At 33.3% G+C, this 19,110-nt stretch overlaps 2 protein-coding genes and 1 long non-coding RNA gene across 5 annotated transcripts; all 3 read right to left on the bottom strand.

Annotated features, from left to right (window-relative positions):
• Positions 1-213: 213 nt before the first annotated feature.
• On the bottom strand, positions 214-5,823 carry LOC100775859 (MLO-like protein 6). Its single transcript, XM_014765798.2, has 14 exons — positions 5,575-5,823; positions 5,346-5,403; positions 5,062-5,216; positions 4,468-4,584; positions 4,174-4,234; positions 2,550-2,638; positions 2,345-2,419; positions 2,139-2,227; positions 1,988-2,037; positions 1,838-1,878; positions 1,571-1,744; positions 1,445-1,480; positions 972-1,100; positions 214-787 (listed from the first exon to the last, which is right to left on the bottom strand). Exons 1-14 carry the CDS (start codon positions 5,692-5,694, stop codon positions 455-457), a joined length of 1,527 nt encoding a protein of 508 aa, XP_014621284.1. The 5' UTR covers positions 5,695-5,823; the 3' UTR covers positions 214-454.
• An 888-nt stretch (positions 5,824-6,711) lies between these two features.
• Positions 6,712-9,272, bottom strand: LOC106795511 (uncharacterized). Of its 3 annotated transcripts, none has more exons than XR_001384194.3 (4): positions 9,237-9,258; positions 8,808-8,976; positions 7,862-7,902; positions 6,712-7,307 (listed from the first exon to the last, which is right to left on the bottom strand). It is a non-coding gene; the product is annotated as an uncharacterized lncRNA (long non-coding RNA). The 3 variants fall into 3 exon arrangements; XR_001384193.3 differs by lacking the exon at positions 9,237-9,258 and adding an exon at positions 9,069-9,205; XR_005887945.1 differs by having other exon boundaries at positions 8,808-9,272.
• Positions 9,273-10,946: 1,674 nt separating this feature from the next.
• Positions 10,947-17,199, bottom strand: LOC100789906 (auxin response factor 3). The gene is made up of 11 exons (XM_003542970.5): positions 16,128-17,199; positions 15,752-15,808; positions 15,163-15,345; positions 14,867-14,951; positions 14,688-14,778; positions 14,442-14,606; positions 13,890-14,009; positions 13,734-13,809; positions 12,367-12,526; positions 11,328-12,262; positions 10,947-11,231 (listed from the first exon to the last, which is right to left on the bottom strand). The coding sequence occupies exons 1-11, from the start codon at positions 16,446-16,448 to the stop codon at positions 11,214-11,216; spliced, it is 2,211 nt and encodes a 736-aa protein (XP_003543018.1). The 5' UTR covers positions 16,449-17,199; the 3' UTR covers positions 10,947-11,213.
• Positions 17,200-19,110: the final 1,911 nt, after the last annotated feature.

Here is a 19,110-nt window from a genome sequence, read left to right as displayed (position 1 = left end):
TAAAGAAATTTAAATTCTCTAATAAATTATTTTTCTCAGTTAAAATTCTCTATTCAAACACACTTGTTTTTTTAGATTAAAGGATATATTTTTGTTAAACAAGAAACCAAACTTAAGGCATCTACTTGCTTTTTTTTTGTACAGTAAAAATTTAATTTAGATGAGGGGAAGGCACACCCTCTTGAAATGTTAGGGAAGATCACTAAACTTAACAAAGAATTTACGTGTCCCTTGCAATGTGAGAGGATACCACTATTTTTAGTGAAGACTTACGGAGAAATTTACATATTATCAACCAAATGGAGAAGCAATATATACATGTGTGTGTAAATGAAAATTTACTTGTTAACATATAAACACCCGGTATTCCAAGACCATATAATAATTTCACATATGTATAGCTTAATTTATATCTCCAATAATCATGACTAACTAGAAAGCTTATAAATGCTATTCAAAGTTGCAGGTTAAATCCTTGAAATGAACTTAGATTTGATGCCTGATTCTCGGATTCTTGTTGTTCACTCACTATTTCTCCTTGTGTAATATTAACATTCATGTGCTTATTAACATCTAATGGACGATCCATAAAATTGGAGAGCGATGCACCAAGCCTGAAAGAAGGCGAAGCCTCTAGTGAAGTTTCAAGTGAAAGCGAAGTGTCTAAGCTTGTGCCTTGTGAATATGGATTCCTAAGAGCCATATTCTTCTTGGCCTTATCCTGCCAAATTTGGATTCCTCTAATCACATTCTCTGTAAACACAACTTTTCTCATCGAGGTACCCATCTGTTACACATTGCATGTTATGTAACAAAACATTAGTAGAAAATACGAAGCAAACAACCTGAAATAATGACAAAATTTGCAGTAATAGAATTTCTAAGAAACAGATAAATATGTGATGCTGTGGAAATTAATTGCACTATTACGAGTGATCAGAGTTATAATTAGTTACGGTTTGATTGTGTACCTGAGTTACCAAAGCATAAAGTGGTAGTGTTACATAGCCACAAAGAATTTGTACTGAAACAACCATAGCTACCCTTATGATGATATTCTCAATTTCTTCATGAAAGCATGATCTGATGCCGAATCGGATCTGTACTTCACAGAAAACAATAAGTTATTCCGAAACAAAGAATAATTTTTTTCATATCCTCCATTTGTTTTTGCTATCTTCTCCTTTTTGTCAAGTAATGTTGCACAGCTAAAAGGTAATTGTTAAATAAATTATAGAAAGTACCAATTATTTATCCAATGATCAGTATACTAATTCTAATTCTAACTCATTGTGGAAGGAAAAAATTGACAAAAAGGCTCTGGCTATACAGTATTTTCAATTTCCTTTAATACATTCTCTCTTCATTTTCTTTATTTTCCATCTCGCTTTTTTTTAAAACTTCTCTTTTAAGAACACAAATTTGTCAATTATGAGGAACTTACCGAAGTCCATGTGAAAAATGCTAGTTGAAAGGAATTCTGCATGATGCAAAACACTCTAATAATGAGTTTAAATATATGTTTTCCAAGATTAAGAATTAAGAATGTATGGTGTTGTTAAAGAATAACCTGAAACAATATGAAGCTAATGAGATGAAGCAGCAGCTTGGGCCATCCAAACCAGAAAAAGTGGTCACTGGGCCTCACAAGCAAAGTTCCTTTGATCATATGGGATTTGTCATGACTATCCAAACACATATCTGTTATTATGCTTTGTAGCTTTGTTCCCACCAATAAAAGCACCTGTGCAAAACATAAATATCACCTATATCCTATGTATGACAAAAGTACCATGACTAAAAAAATAGGTTCGATTACATACTAAGCTATCCTTACCATTAGCGGAATAAAAGGCAGCCAGAAATGGCTGTAGAATGCTGCAGAACAAAAAGGGGAAAAAAGAAAAAGCAATTAGATGTAACATGGCTCATTTATTTGTATCAGAATCTTCTTTTATCATAAATTATATAGTAGTTTAATACTTACCATTTGCATTGAAGAATATGTAAAGTACAGAGAAGATCCAAATCCACCAGCTGCAACAATATGCTCACAAAATACAATTATATTTCTGATAAATGTTAAGATTAATTCAGTCGCGTTTTTATTCAAGTCATGGTAGGTAGTTAATTAGTACCTTAATCCCACGACAACTCCAAAATCATTCTCCAGAGCCCGTTCTATATATTTTTGGAAATCAAAGTTACTTTCTTCTGAAAAATGGGCCTAGGATAATAGTATAGCAACAAAGTGTAATAATTAGATATTTCACCCTATAATACCAATATTACCAAAAAAGTCATGATATGAACCCAAACTACTTTATTGAAAAATTAGCGTTACCATGATGAATCCATGTCTAAGAGTGAAGTAATCAACCTTGGGGACAGATCTATAAAATTGTCTAACAAGACAGACCTGGACAAATTAAAAGGGTAAAGTTAGAAAAATAAATAAAAGAACCACTCAATAAAGACAGTGGAAGATAGATTAGTTAATAGCTAAAATAAAATTTTATAAATCCAACAATTTAACTTTTTCAACTTACAGGCCAATACATTACAGAATTGTTACTCCAATAGTTAAGATGCCGCTTTCCAAATGGTGTCTGACGAGTGAGCTGAAACCTCCGTGGATCTACACTTCCAAAGCAAGTAATGAAATTAATGAAGTTTCCTGGATTTTTGTATTTTAAATAGTAGTAATAAATATGTTTTGAAGTGTTTCAACTTTCCAATATGCTTTGAAGTTATGTTTCAACACTTTTTAAAAGAGTAGGAAATAATAGTAAGTATAAATTCACTTAATTATATTAAAATTTAGAAAGAAAGAGCTATTAGTGGTCATCATTTTGGATATTTTGGAAAGAAAAAAAATCAACTGTAACACTTATTAGACGAGGAGAGCAATTCTAAAGTGGGTTAATTTTTCTTTTGGGTAAATTGTGAAATTCACCTAAATGTAGTAACAAATTAATTCTTAAATAATAAAAAATACAGATTTAATTCCTAAATGTACAACAAATTAATCATGTCTTTAAAATTGTGAAATTATTTTATCATTAAATTATAATTTTTAAAGACTAATTTGATAATAAGTTATATTTTTCAAGAATCAATTTGACATTAAATTATATAGTTTAAGGATTAATTTGTTATTAAATTATCTATATAATTAATTTGTTGTATTTTTTGTTTATTTAAAAATTTAATTTAATTTTTTATTTTCAGAAATCAATTTATTAGCGCTCAAACTTTTTGGAATGAATTTTACGATTTACTCTTTTCTTTTCTACATGCCACAATAATTTAGCTGGTTATTTTTTTGTATTTGGTTTACGATTACCAATTTTTGAAAGCAGTTTATTCAAGACATAGTAGGATGTTAAATGGATACTTCTCCTAACATATATTCTCAAACCTGGTTTACCACTATCTACGTTAGTTAGCTGGTTAATTTATGGGATAAAATGATAAAGAGAAAACATTTAAAGATAATGCTATTAATATTTACTCCTTTCTAACGCTTCATAAATCATAACTATGCACGCGCGACTACACGATTTTTTTTTTTTTTTGAGGTATCAACTACACGGTTGCTTTTAAGTTTTAACTGAACTGAGGGAAATAATTTTATATAGGAACGGTCAATGGTATAAAATTTGAAATATCTTTTTTTTTCAAAAAAAGAAATTTTTGAAATATTTTATTAAAATGGACATAAGCCAAAAAAAGTACTTGAATAGCGTACTTTTTTTTTCTTTTTTGTCAATCAAAGAAAAAGAATACAGGTTATGACTATGGTATAAGGCATACCTCCCCTGTGGAAAAGTTTGAAGTGGATATATGCAACAAGAAAATATAAATATGACAAACGAAGGAAAATAAATGCACCCCAATGACACTTCCCTATCACAAGAAGGTAGCATCCCTGTAGCGTACGTTAGTCCACAGGTTGCTATCTCACTGTAGTAAATTCAAAGGTCGAATACAAAATAGTGTAAACAGCGCCACAAATGTTCAAATCATTGAATTGTATAAGCTTTTTATTTGCTTTGTTATATTATACCATCTATTATGTCATGATGATTTAGTCTTCTTTTTTGACAAATCACAACCAAAGTATAATGAAAACAGTACAAGAAATTAATGAGATAGCTAGCTAAGACTTACCATATGCAAACTGATATTCCAATGTTTTAGTTTCTCCTTCCCAAGACTCCCAACGCCTCATCTGCATGCCTCCAAGGACCGTCACAACCAAATTAAAGTAAGTTTGTCAAACACAAGTCCAACATCCCCTTAATTGTGAGGAATATTGGCTCAGAGAAAGTAACATAATTAGGTCATGTTTGTATTAAATGTGTGGCCTAGCTTATATAGATTCCTAGCTTTAATTAAACCCTCAACTTGGTGTAGAAATGAAGGAGAGGGAGAAAAGGAAATGTTGAAAGAAAGATTAGTCACCTTCGCCATTCCAAGACCAAAGGTGAGAATGCAGGAAACAACATGGCACACAGCCAGATGAAAGATGAAGTATTGCAGCTCTCTGACACCTTCCCTCGACAACAATGATACTTTTCCCTGTGGACACATGCAGCACCACCCAAAACATTCAAATATGGAAAATGTCGCCAACATAGTTTATCATACACTTCTTTTTAAAAACACATTTTACTGTTAAGTTGGTTATAGTTTTCACTCATAATCTAGTTTTTAAGAATTAGCACTCCTCTTAAAATATACATCTAAAAGTAACTATGTAAGGCTGAATGGAATATGTAAAATTTTCAGGAGTTTATTTTTTGGTATCGCAAAAAATTTATATTTACAAAAGGACTCAAACCCGGCCCACTGGTTTTCTCTTCCAATAACCTTGCCTTATGTGATGTTTTAACCTGAGTGCCTTTCTCTAAAGTTTCCAACCGAAGTTCCATCATCAAGTAGAAAACTAGAAAACCAACTTCCAATTACAAGAATTCATTGATGATACACATGCACACACACAACACACAACACACTTATTGACACAGTTATATGCTTATATATTAATTTGCTTACCTGCTCTGCACATTTTGTTTCTTCCTCAGCATCGTCAAAAGCTATGCTTGCGCAGGGAATAAGAGTTTCACCTACACCCTTTGGAATGCAAATATTTGCAATTGATTTTTCGCTCACCGTTAGCAGCAGAGATGTGAAACCCAAAAGCATCAATTCTGCACCGAAAATAGGCAAATACTATCACGTTGTTTGTCTTAAAGAGTGAAAGGAAAAACTAATTAATACCAACTCATTTCTCTCTAAGCTAGCTTCATGCATGTGATCTGGAAATTAATTAAGCTTACCTGTTTTAATCTTTTCAAGAGCCTCAGTGAGGGATTTCCTCCTTTTCCTTTTGAAATACTGAAGTACATGAAAGAATTAGTTAGATATAGATACCCTATATTAATTACTTGGCATAGGTGAAGAAAGAAGAATGAATTCATGATCCGTGTGTTGGTTTGTTCTAATTAAGTGTGGCTTGTGTCTGAAGAAAAAGTTGAAACCCGAAAGTAACAATATTATTATATATACCCTGGCCAATATATGGAGCAAATGCTCAATAAAAATGGAGATAACTATCATTATGAAGCAAACTGTTGCCACAGCCCATGTTGGTGTGTTCTCTAAAGTTGTCTCTGAAACATTAGCCATCTTATTTCTCAACTATGCAAACTAGCTATATATATAGACTATAGTCGTCTAATATGGAAATACTAATTTCTTTGTTATCAAGGCATGACTTGACTAACCAATTTCTCACATGTTGCGCCAGGTGTGACGTTTACTCAGCCACGGCATAAAATATTAGGCTAACCAAAACAAGTGCAATTAGAAGAGTAAATAGACGCGTAATCCAACAAATTAAAATTACGGAATAGTAAAAGGTACATGAAAACAATCAACCACAGGAATTAGTAGCTTTATTACTTGTCAACACACGGTTTCACCCATCTTTTTCAGGAGTGAAAATCATATAACTAAGACACAGGATCATTGCAACAAATAGTAAAATCTAAAGCCAATTTTAATTTTTTTTATTTAAAAATAAGAGAGTTACATGGTAAATCATTTTACTAAAAAAAGGTGATTTTTTTTGTTAATATTATAAAAACTAATAACTATTTTTTTTATTAATGACCTATCTTGAACATAAAACTACAAAGATTCTTCACATCAACATAATCTTTTTTTTAGGGGAGATCAGCATATTCTTGATCAAATATGAAATTCAGGTTAAATCCATTCTACATTCATATAATATTGTAACATGTTTATTATGATCATTTTTACTGTATCTTAAACATTTATTATTTAGGAGACAATTAATTTTCTATCGGTTTTGAATTTATATTACAATGACAGTATGTACAAAATTTCTAGTTTTTTATGAGTTGGTCAAAATTCCCACCATTTCTCCAAACATTTAGAAATTAGCTAAAAAAAATTAGTAATTATTTTGTAGCAAATCTCTAAAAAGAGTTAACTACAAAATTGCTACAATATTTTTGGCAGCATGAAACAAGTAGCTAATTAACTAGGAAAAATAATCCTAGTTAATTTGTAGTAATACATTGCTCAATTTTTTTTGTTCCTAGCTATGTAACTATGTTATTTTCATAGTAAATTTGTAGCTAATCTATAGCTAAAATTATTCTATATCTATAGTAATTTAAAAATTATTTTCTAGTTAATTCCTAGCTTATATATCAAAACACGTAAGATAAAGAAGAACCATATTCCTAATCATGCAAAACAATTTTTTTTTTTTTGCAACATATAAAATTAGAAAGTCACAACAGAACAAATGATAAAATCCTAAAGGTCCAATTTTTTTGCAAAATAAAGTTAAATTAATGTAATCTCAAACAATCTTTCTCTAAATCAACAATCTTGTGCCTAAAGGTCCAATTTGCTTTAACACTATGCTGCCAAGGAGCACCAACATTCATTATGAGTCCTCATGATCCTCCTCAGTTGCTCTAGCTTGGGAGTCACCAAAGAAAGATATAATGGGCTCCAACACAGGCATTAAACGATTATCAACAAAAGAAGTCATGGCAACATTTACAGCTTCCTTAATAAACTTCTTGTGTAGAAATTCAAATGTGGGAGGGACCTATGATCTTTGAAGATGAAGTAGCCATAGTTCCAAAAATTTGTCTCTTCTTTGAATCTGACACATCTGCCCACACTGTTGAATCAACCAATGGATGCTTTGAAGAGTCTTCTCCATACTTTTCCAACATTATGGTGTCATATGACTCCTAAAATAATATATAAAAAACCATAAATTAGCATATGTTCTCATTTTTCTTCTACAAAATTTAAATATCAATGCAATAATCTGCTGGCCAAAGTACTTAAATATAAGAAAAAGTGAGTACCTAAAAGCAAAAGTACTAGTGGATTGAACAGTGATACAACTTCATATTTCTGAACTGGTGGCATAAGTATGTAGAAAATACCTTTCTTGCAATGTAAAATTATTACTTAAGAGACTTTTACTTAGCCAAGACAGTGTGGCTTGGCCAATAGCTTCTTGACAAGCTAGAACTTATGTAGCTACTGCCATAGAGAAAGGAAATTTACTATGGCAAAACATAAACTATAACATCACAAACAATCAAGCTCAAATTTCATTGTTTATCCCTAAGATCTATGCACACAACAACAAGATTCAAAACCAAAAAACCCAAACAATCAGAATCAATCTAGGATCCAATTACAAGTTGAAATCCAAACGCACACACATAGAAGCAGTAATAAATCAACTGAAATATAAAAGCAAAGAAAGTAAGGAAGGAGGGGAGAATCTTACCTCCTTTCAGTCACGTCTCCTTCTCACCTCATGAAATGTATCTTTGAACAAAACAAAAAAAATCAACATTAAAAAAAAAAGTCTCAAAGATGCCATAAACACGTCTTTTCAAGAAATCCTAAATGATAAGGAGACACAAATAGAGAGTTGAAGCCATTAGTTAAGACACACATGAGCAAGAGCTTGAGAGTTGAGATACCATCAAACACTAACAATAACAATCGATTATTATATTTAACTAAAGTAGCTAATTTCTCCTCACATAAACAAAACCCTACAAAGGTAGCTTTTATATCGCTGAAGCACTGATACACGGTATCCTTGTTCCTATTTCCTAAAATAAATCTCTCATCCTCATACAAGTATGGATTCCAGTTTTCAGTATATATTGTGATTTATGGACAGAACCATATACATAACAAAAAAAAAAAAAAATTATATTACTAACTTAAAAGACAAGTGGAACATATCAAGCAACCTGGAGATTTTGACATGACTAAACAAGCTGAAACAAGAAAAATAATTATAGCATCTCCCTTCTTCACAACACCAATATCTTTCAGATAATTTGCAAGCTAAAACAAGAAAAATATTAAATCACTACGAATTTCCATTGTTTTTCTGGCAAGAGAAACAAAACATATTAGCTCTTAGTATACAGAGGAAAATCAGAAGCAAACCTACCTAAAATTGAATACCAACAGTACATCCACACAATCTCAAATCCAAAGAACATGCAATCCCTAAATAAAAATGGAAATAAAAATTACAACAGCAGTTCTATCTAATAGATTTGAGATATGCAACGAACTTTCGGTGTAGCACTTGACGAGATTTGAAATTAGGAGTTACCGAAAAAGTGGCCAAAATAATAGGAAAGTAGATAGGTTTCGTTGTGGTTGACACAAGGAAGGCTTTGATAGGAGTAGATTTGTAAGATGCTTACCGTGGTGGGCGGAAATAGCTTTGATGGTCGCAGCTTGGATTGGGCAAAATCAGAAGGCAAGGCCTATGGTGGCCGAAATCAACCTCCGTGGCGGCGGAGCAGAGAGAGTGAGGGAGCCAGGTCGAGCAAAGGCCCCAGAGTGAGAGTGAAACCCCCCAAACGCAAAAACCTAAAAGAGATAAATAATATTTAATTTTAATTTAATATTAACTAAAAAAATAAATATGATAGTTAATATATAATTAATTAACTACAAATTACTTATAAATTTTATTCCTAGTTAAAATAGCAAATTGTAAAACTTCTGCGTGTTCGATTCCTAGACTTATTTTTAGAAGAAGAGAATATCATATTTAGTTTATTTATGTCACAACAATCATGTTCAATAAAACAAAATAAAGGCGGAGCTAAAACTTCCTGGACTCTCACTGTTATTTCTTGTTGCGCCCCTGTGCATTTTCGAAAATGAAATATAAATTGTTCATTTTTCCTTTAGCTCAGAATTTGGGGTATTTTATCCTGCACGTACAGAGTGCAGAAAGTAACAGCCCTCAAAACTTCACTTCAAAACCTGTAAGTGATTTTTTCTTTTTTTTGAAGTTTGGATCCAAAAAAATGTTATACTTTTTTCATTTTTTTTCACAATATATTTTAAAATTCCTTTTTTTATCTCTATATCTCTCTTATTTTAATCACGATACTTCTGCTCTGTTCTTATCGCTTTTAATGTTCACAATATGATTGTTGAAAAAAAAAACTGCATGTTTTAAATGAAAAGTGCAACCACATGTCTTTTTAAGTTAATTGAACTGATATATACTATTTTTTTCATTGATATATACTATTTTTTTCTTAAACTTGTGTTAGTTGCACTTTGTTTATTTTTAAAATTTAAATAACTTTTGAGTTTTGTTAACAGGTATTCTAAAAAATATTGATTAAAATGCATTAAATTCATTCTTCTGAAGAGCTTTAACTACTTTTAAAAAGTAAGTATTAAATGGCATTTATATTTTAAAGGCAATAAATACTTTATTTTTAGTGGTCAATTTTTTTGTTATTTTTTATTCTTTAACTAATGTATACACTAGATAGCATTTTGTTTATTGGCATGTTATGGGTGTGACAAGAAGTATTTGGTTACTTTGCCGATTATTACTTTTTGTTAAAAAAATTAATGGATCATCTTTAATAAAAAAAAATCAATCATATTTTTTTTATCTATAAACATTCAAATTTAAGACTTTATTTTAAAAAATTAAATTCAGTTTCACTCAAAACATTAGTTAACATTCAACATAACTATTTGAAATTTGGACTAAAATACATGTACAGAAACACAAGTAGAAATACATGAGAGAAAAAAAAGGGGGGGGAGGGGGGATATCACTGCAACATTTATGACACATGGTCCCAAGTCCCAACCGAAAGTTATGATAGTCATCTTAATAGTACACCATTCAGTTTATGGTTACATTACTTACATGTACGATCTTACGATCTGATAGGCAATTAGAGATGTTGCGCTGCTTCACTATTTTTCACCATAAATGTTACATTCACTTTCTCTTCTTTTTCGGTTCATAAACTTTAAGGTGGAAAGGTAACTAAAACAACACTTATCTAGTTACCCTACTCTAAAGTTAGGAATAGGAGTGAGGGAACAAGCCCTGTAAAACCTTAACTTATTGAAGTCAATTTTTTCAATTGTTCAACATATTAAGGAAAAAAGAAGAAGAGGAAATTCTCAAATAAAATTAGCGTTTTCCATATATATATATAAAAAACCTTGAGTTTCACTCATTATGCAATCAAACTTAAAGTCAAGCTTGATCAAACATTTAATGAGTAAGGGTAACAAATAGTTTAATTCACTTACACCGTTAAAGAATACCAACACTTGACTTAAAGACGTGATCAAACCGGCACAGTCAATGTGTTATATTAGGACTTCGGAGGAATAGTTTTTAAGAGAAACGAACTAATCATTGTTGATTGAATACTAACCACTTCAGTGTCCAGAAATCACTGAGAAGTTCAGCTAAAGAACGTTCTCCCTAGTGTTTCGAGATCCTCAAGAAGGATCCATGGTCTTTCGGTTGAAATTTTAACATCTTGCGTCTAACAAATACATTCAACTTTACGTGCCAAATAGAAGATTAATATGCATAGGATTACAGAATTAGTTTTTACTCGAGTATGTATCTCTTACAGGTCACATTGCCTATGAGCAAACCATTAATACACAAGCACTTCAACTTGGTCATAGCCAACAAATATGACACACAAATAATAACAATTTTCCTCCTTACTTAAATCCAAAGCACATAACCAGAGCATACTAAGGACCCGTTTTTCGGCTCATCTCATTCCAGTGTCATATATTGCGCACGCATGATTCTAAATTCAATACTGCAATACACCCTGCAAAAAGTAGGAAGAATTATCCACAATCAGTGTGAAGCATGAGTTGAACAATTACACCCTGCATGTCTAGGACAGGAAACATAGATCACTTACCTTGGTGCAGTTACTTCCAACTCCCTTACTCGGAAGGGAATGGCCGGGATGGAACTCATCTTCAACAAGTCTAGTAAAGGAAGGTCCAGAACTCAATGGTAAAGTGATGGTAGAGGCTGACGCCTCTTTCTTTGCAAGATGTGTGTCCTCAGTCAATGAAAAACCAAAGAGTCTGCAACTACTTTTACATGAGGAAACCAACTCTTGACTGCTTCTCAATGCTGACACTGATTCATGTGGCCGTGAACTACCCAACTGGTTATGAACATCAAACATACCCAAAGAACTAGCACCTTCGGGAGCTAGCGTGGATAAAATAGGATCATCGAATGGGGAAGATGCAAATGTTCTACCTTTCACTTCAGATGTGTATAAACCTTGGTAATGGACTCTACCCTCCATTTCCTTATCACGTTTGTTTTTATTATAATCACAGTTTGAAACTGGATTAACTGCTTGCTGGAACATTAACACAGATGATGGAGATGATACTTGTGCAGGTGTAACAGATGCATGCAAATATGGAGCATTGTCATGCATCTGTGCAGACCATCCATTTCTGGTGTTAAGCAACTGACAGCCATCATATAGTCCATAGCAACCATTTGCTCGAGCCTCCTCAATAGATAAGACTCTTCCATATGGTTGGCTTGGAAGAATTTCTTGACCTTGCAAGACCTTCTGGAACCGGAAAGATTCACTAAAGCCTATGCCATTGCAGGAAAAATCAGACGCTGGATGCGGCATTCTGATATTATTTCCTGTTGGAGGAATCCCTGAACAGTTTGAACCAGGATAGCACCTCCCTAACTCGTATAACCGGGGACTCTGAGCATTAATACCATCAAAGGGAGTATTAACACCCAAAATTTCTTGACCTTGCAAGACCTTCCGGAACCTTAACGATTCCCCAAAGTCTGATGCTCCAATCCCATCTGACATGCATGAGTAACAAATTAATGAAATTATCAATATTATTGCATGGGGAAGCATGGCTCAAAAACATTTCTCTTTTAAGAACACAGGCTTAGTGACTTACCGGGAGTGGGAAATTCCAGCTTCACTGAAGTCATTCCAATCCTGGTCCTCTTCAAACCAGCTGACATCAAGTTACTGGAATTTGAAGCAGAACCAGATGGCTCAATTTCCCATGGGGAAACCCTATTGCGCCTAGCAGCTTCTATGTCATCCCACCTTACCTGTAAAAATGATAAAGAACATATGGCTGTAATCAATTATATCATAGTACTATAGAAATGACATCTCAGAATAAATCATAATCAACAATAGGGTAGTGACATATAGGAACCGCCGTGTCCATTATGAATGAATACAATCAAATCTTTTGTAGTTTAACAAGTTGACATACAAAACAAAGGTGAGCATGAAACTTAGACAGAATTAACAATATTAAAAACGATGATAATCATTGACCTGCAATATACAATATGCCAAGTAGGACTTAAAAAGAGATATGTTGTTGGCAGCTGGAAGGAGAAAAGCAAATAAGCTCTCCAGTTACTAATTAGTGTTCAAAGACAAGCCAACTTTGGCTGAAACAATTCCTATCAAACTTGTATTCCATCACTAAGCACGGAACACAACTTAATCTATAAGTTCACATTATAGCCAAATTACACGATAATTAAATTTTCCATACAATTAATTATGAATTATGGCAGTAAAAAATGATGTGAACTATGATTTTCATTCAAAATGATATTTGTCAAGCTGATAGCCTACGTATAGGCTGCCCAACAAAAAGGGTTGGGGATACTACTAAATATTCCCATGAGTAATTTAATAAATATATATGTATTTTCTTTCCTGATGTTTTTCTTTGATTTGAGACACGTATGCTCAAAGGCAGATCAATGGAAGTTCTTACATCCTTCAGAGTTTGTAAACCCAATTCATACATGGAATTATTTTTACTGAATTTGACGCAGAAGGAAAATCAAAAAGAAAGAAGCATATGTGTAAATATCTAACAATAAAAAAATAGCATCAAATAAAGACACATGGAACTATAAAGGATTTGATATTTGTTTACAGCTTCTTCAGAAAAGTGAAAATAAGAACAAGAAAATGTGCCATAACTAAATTATGAAATTTGTTGGTTATAACAAGGAAAAAAGCAGTAATAAGTAGTATTGCTTCTATCCAGCAAAATTTCGATCCAAAACTAATGTGAAAAGCACAAAAATGTAAAAGTGTCGAAATAATATAAGTCTAGAAAATCATGAGCTGCAAATCTCCGGATGAGTATGGACTGTATCTTTCCAAAATGAGCTGAAAATGATCATAAGCATTACGATATCAAGCCTTACAGCTTACAACACACAATCTCGTGCACATGAACATTAACAATATTAAAGGAAGTTAGAATCACCAAAGCTGACATACCAGTAGGCATCTCCATTTTGATCCGAGCCATCTAACTGGATCAACATCACTAATTCCAGCAATTAATCCAGTGCATCTGCCAATAGAAGTTAGACCCAGATAAGTTATTGATAGGTCATCAATATTTAGCAGGAACAAGCATGATAATTGACAAACCTTCGCTCTGCCGCGTCTTCAGTTTCAAAACGCATCCTGAACCTCATTCCAACTGAATAAGAACAGTCAAGGCTCTTTAAGAATTTGTGAACAGGTATGATGAATTCTGAAGAGCTGAACCTATAAAGGAACAGTGAATTATAAGACTTCAATCACATACCATGGTAATTGGATAAACTGTTAGCTTGACTTTTTTTTTAACTCGAATCTTATTAAAACAAACGAAGCATACAGAGAAAATGGAAATTTTAAAAATCATTAAAATATTCAATTACTAATGGGAAGAAACTAGGGACTTCAATGCAGTTTGTTTTCTTCTATTAAACCAAATCTCCGGTCCAGCACCTTAAAATAGAAGAGCTGAGGTGAAATGGGAAATTTTCAATTAGACGTCATAAACTAATCATCTTTCAGAATTCAGAATCCCTATCTCCATCTCCATCTTATACAAACAGAAAAAACTCCATAATAACTGTGCACAGGAACTGACAAATTTACAGATTTCCTTCACTAACTCCTGGGGAAGGTACAGGTGAATAAAGAAAAAAATACCTTGGATTGTAGCAAACACTAAATGCACATCTTGTAGATAATGCATTAACAACACCCTTGAGAGTTGCAGGATTCAATTGCTGACCAGAGGGAACTGCAAACGAACCAGCACTTTTCAACTGAGCTGCCCTGCGAATCCCTAATCTCAGTTCTCCATCGTCGCCCCTGATTTAAATTATAAAATGTTAGTTGAAGTTAGGAATATTAGCTCATATTCATATTAGATAGGAACTCCAAAAATGATACCTAAGAAACAACACAGCATCTCCAGAAACAAGCTTCTTTTTGTTCACAAATGCACTCCACCCAGTTGTGAGCAGATGCCTCCGTGGTTGGCCTGCTCACTCACATAAAGTCAAAAAATAAAAACTCCAAGTATTCAACTGGCTATGTATTAGTATGTTTAATGTTAGTAAGTGAAATACCCCTATATATATGTCGAAACCTCCATTCCAAGCCATGAAGATCCTTTGCCACAAGCTCTTGTGAAGGTCTCTGTTGACTGTAATCCTAAAAGTAACCGTGGACTATAAATTAAAAATGCTACAAAAAAATATCCAAAGCATACTCCAAGATCTTGATATCATGGAGAAACACATTTCAAAGCATCTACAAGATCAGGCTTGAATTTAGAATATCAAAATAGGAAAAGCAAATTAGAACATTCAGCAAAACACTAGAACACAATTCCTATGGCGAGAAATCAATGCTTCATAATTACCAGGGGAGGAAAGCAATCTTCAGCTGCTCGCCGGGGCACCGAGAATCCACCATGAGTGCTGGTGTCTGAAGCTGTGAGAGTCTTGCAGAACATATGGGGAGTTGTTGACTTCACTATAGCTTCAGTATCCTCCTCTTCCCCATCAGCAACAATTTCCCCTTCCCGCAAGCTTTGCTCCACTTGCTGTAATCAAGTTCAAGTTCAAGCAAAATTAAAACTAAAATAAGCTAATAAAGACACTCTTCATCACTTAATACCCCTCTTTCCTCTCCTTTTCATTCCTACAATAAAATAACAATACGAGACTTTTCTGTGCATCTATTTCTCCCAGATAACATCATATCGAAAGGGCTAGTAACATGGATATAGAAAGAAAACAAAACTGAGTTAAGCACATAGTCTACTTTATGTCTCCTTTGGTTTCCAGAGCCTTGACATTCTGCTTAATCAAACAAATCCATTATAACTAGTCCGTTTAGTCAAATTTTATCTGACCCTTAAGACATAGATAGGTTGAGATATCTTTCTGCAAGCTTCCCCCAAACCCAAAATGAACCAAAGTAAAATTAACATCATTGATAAGCCTCACCTCACTTTCAGGAACCAACAACACTTGGCAATACACTTCATCGCTCCCTTCCTCTGCCTGCTCAGAAAAAGCACAACCATACATCAAAATTTCATGTAAAGTCCAAAAAACAGGTCACCCCAATAAACCAAAAGAACCAGAAGTAGGAACAAAATGGGGGGAGGGGGATGTTCGTTTCTTCATTCATAAATTTTTAAACTTGACAAGGAAACATGAATTTTTCTCAGCACGCAGACATAACAAAAAAGCACAGATACAAAACCCCATAAAGAAACCAAATTTAAGAAATAGAGGAAATCCTGAGCCGACAACATTGGTTTTGTTTTGTTTTGCCCGATGAAAGAAAGAAAAAAAAAGTGAAGAACAACACACTTACATGGAGCTTGACATCAAGGACACGACAGAACACGTGGGGTGGGATATCATAAGCAGTGACCGGAAAATCCTGAACATGCTCAAAGTGTCCCTGTGGCAAGTACACAACAACACTTCCTTTCTTCGGCAGAGAGATCAAAGGGCCCGCACACGCGTGCCACAGTTCCAAGCACACAGAAGGAGGAGTAGGAGGAACAACCAAGGTTGAAGCAGAAGTGCTTATCCCCGAGTGAGAAGAAGAAGAAGAATATGAAGCTGGAGAAGAAGCAGATAATGGAGCAGCTTCATCATCTTCCGTGGTGTTCAGATCGATCAACCCCATAGCAACAAAAATCTCTTTGCAATGTGAACAAATCTAACAAGTGAAGGAGAGGTTTGGAAGAAGGAGTTGAAGGTTGGAATGAATGGTTTCATGCCTGCAGCATTTTCCGAGAGCGTGAGGTGTTGTTGAGTAACTTTGGCATTGCTAAAAGAGGCTGTGACCCAATACTCTCCAAAAAGAAAGAGACCCTCTTTCTCTCTCTCATTCTCTCACTACTCTATATGATATGAGTTATCACTCTCTCTGCTGTATTTTTTTTTAAATTTTTTTTTACTTTTGTTTCTTTTTGGAGGGTTCTTTTCTTTTTTTACTTTATGTTATGGCATGGGGGAAAGAGGGTGTGTATTTTGGGGTAGCATCAAATCAAGCTTTCAGTGAGATTTAAGTTGGAGTCATATAAAAATGGGAGCTTTGTATCCCCTCTTGTTTTATTTTACTCGTCTTCTGAGAGCTGAAGCAGCAGAGCAGTGGTGCAGTTGCTGCTGCAATGCTGAGACTGTTGGGTTTGATGTGTGGCAGAAAGAGAGAGAGAGGTGCAAACAAACATGGCTACAAGAACAAAGACTGTAGTAGTGGTAGTGCCTCACTTTGTGAGGTTAAAGACCAATAAAAAAATATCACAAACTGAATAAAAAGGTATTTAAGACTGTACGGTATCCCTGTATTTCCGGGCGGATGTCTATTCTGTCCCCTTCTACTTCACCAAATCTCACACCTATCCCTCTCTGCTTAATGCTCTTCCCTTCCCTAGCTTCCCTAAGCCAAGCTTTCAATTAAATTTGGTCATCATCACCCACCCTGTTATATTTACAACTTACAACTTGCTTATTAGATCTCACTTCCCATATGACGACTTTACTCCAGATTTTGTTTGTTGACCATCATATAGTTCCTTATCTACGGAGATTCTCCAACCACTTTAGTACGTGTACATTGTTAAAATGTGATTTCAAAGGCCAAAATACCAGTATTTGCAACATTTTTTTTTCATTATGCCATATGCAAATATGATAACAGACACATGTTAACAGTTAACACAAATGGTTAAGAACAAAAGACTAACTTTCACATTCTCCTCTCTATATGTATGGGTTTGATGACGTCATTTAACTTGTTTCATAGATAAGTCTCTTCAAAAATCTCTAGTGACTTCTAAACTTTTGAATAATTGCGATCTAGGGGAAATTGTTTGCATCTCAAACATGTGTAATGATCCTTTAAGTGAGTCTCTAATAGCATCTCCTACAAGCTAGTTGTGCCTTGTTGGATAGAAATTGAAAATGTTTCTCCAATCTATATGCTATGACATGAGACATTTATTCCCATTAACTGATTTTGTTGATAACATAAACCTAATGATTCATCTTTAGTTGTCTCTCAGTCTTTTTTATTAGTCTAATTTTATTTAAAACAAAATCATATTCAATGACAATCTATAAATAATTAGAAAATTTTTTGAATTTAATTTTAAAATATTACTGAATAAAAAAATATTATTAATCAATTGAAAAACATTTTAAATATGTTTAAAAGTAAATATTAAAACATGAATAATCTTTATCATATGACAATTTATATTTGAGTAATAACAAAAACACTGATATTATCAATGTATTTTAATTAAGTTAAAATATTTATGAGTGAAACTCATTTTGTAAATAACATTCAGATCCCATTGGTGTAGAATAAGTATTTTGCTTGCTTCCTGTTGAGCCTGAATCATTATTGATGCACCTTATTATTGCTCCTATTTGGCAGGCTTTGGTGGTTAATGTTGACAATTAACCAAAAACAAAGACAAGTGAAAGACAAAGGGGGTTTTATATAGAAAGTTGCATAATGGTTTTAAGCATTCATCTTTTCGCATCAGAAACGGCCAATTACTTTGCCTACCCAAGTTTTGACTTTGCCATTTGGGTCCTATCATCATTATTAGCTGTTTTCTTAGACAAAAAGTAATGACAAATCCAAATCACTCTGGCTAACCAATTATGCAACCGGTAAATTAATGAACAGCTTTATGCTTTGTAGCCTAGATCATAGTCTTTTGAGGCCACTCTTTACAAGTTTGGAGTTATTCGTTGCTTCTAATATACATATATATTATAGTACTTTAATCATCAGTCTCCATACTGTGAAGAAAAGTTCTTTATTAAGCTACCTGAGTAATAAATAAATCGTGACAGAATTTGTTGTCTTTTATTTATCAACATAGTTTTTTCATTTCTTAAAAAACTATAATATGACAATATCACTTAAATATATTATTGATCAAGCCATGAGTGATATGCCTGAAATTTAAAAGGTCATGCATATGCATATTAAAGAATTATCTACGGGATATTTATAGTTAAAGAATTGCCTACATGACATATGTTAAAAGAATTTGTTACACGTAAATTATTAATAGGATAATAGCTCTTTAGACTCAAAGGAGACACCTTAAAGGAGATGGCTATTATCAACATAGTTCTTTTTTGTTTCAAAGGAGTCACTTCGGATGACTGTTAGATGGAATTATTGATCAAGAAAGAATTTGAAAATCGTATCCAAGTGTTGTGTTATTAAGATTTCTTCAACTACACGCGTTATTTTTGTCAACATTGTGTAAGTTAGCAAGGAATGTTTCTGTTATGTGGTGAAAAAAGAATAAAAGGGAGAG

This window comes from Glycine max, chromosome 13, assembly GCF_000004515.6.
Source record: "Glycine max cultivar Williams 82 chromosome 13, Glycine_max_v4.0, whole genome shotgun sequence".
Taxonomy (NCBI): domain Eukaryota; kingdom Viridiplantae; phylum Streptophyta; class Magnoliopsida; order Fabales; family Fabaceae; genus Glycine; species Glycine max.
This window is presented reverse-complemented; position numbering and strand designations above follow the sequence as displayed.

What these genes read in the sequence shown, in the direction of transcription:
- LOC100775859 (XM_014765798.2), bottom strand. Translation starts at nt 5,694, where the DNA reads ATGGCTAATGTTTCAGAGACAACTTTAGAGAACACACCAACATGGGCT. An exon ending in TGCTCCATATATTGGCCAGG is followed by an intron (nt 5,404 to 5,574) that starts GTATATATAATA and finishes CATGTACTTCAG; the next exon opens with TATTTCAAAAGGAAAAGGAG. An exon ending in ATTCTGTAATGTATTGGCCT is followed by an intron (nt 2,420 to 2,549) that starts GTAAGTTGAAAA and finishes TAATTTGTCCAG; the next exon opens with GTCTGTCTTGTTAGACAATT.
- LOC100789906 (XM_003542970.5), bottom strand. Translation starts at nt 16,448, where the DNA reads ATGGGGTTGATCGATCTGAACACCACGGAAGATGATGAAGCTGCTCCA. An exon ending in AAGATTGCTTTCCTCCCCTG is followed by an intron (nt 14,952 to 15,162) that starts GTAATTATGAAG and finishes GGTTACTTTTAG; the next exon opens with GATTACAGTCAACAGAGACC. An exon ending in GTTTCGACATATATATAGGG is followed by an intron (nt 14,779 to 14,866) that starts GTATTTCACTTA and finishes GTGAGTGAGCAG; the next exon opens with GCCAACCACGGAGGCATCTG.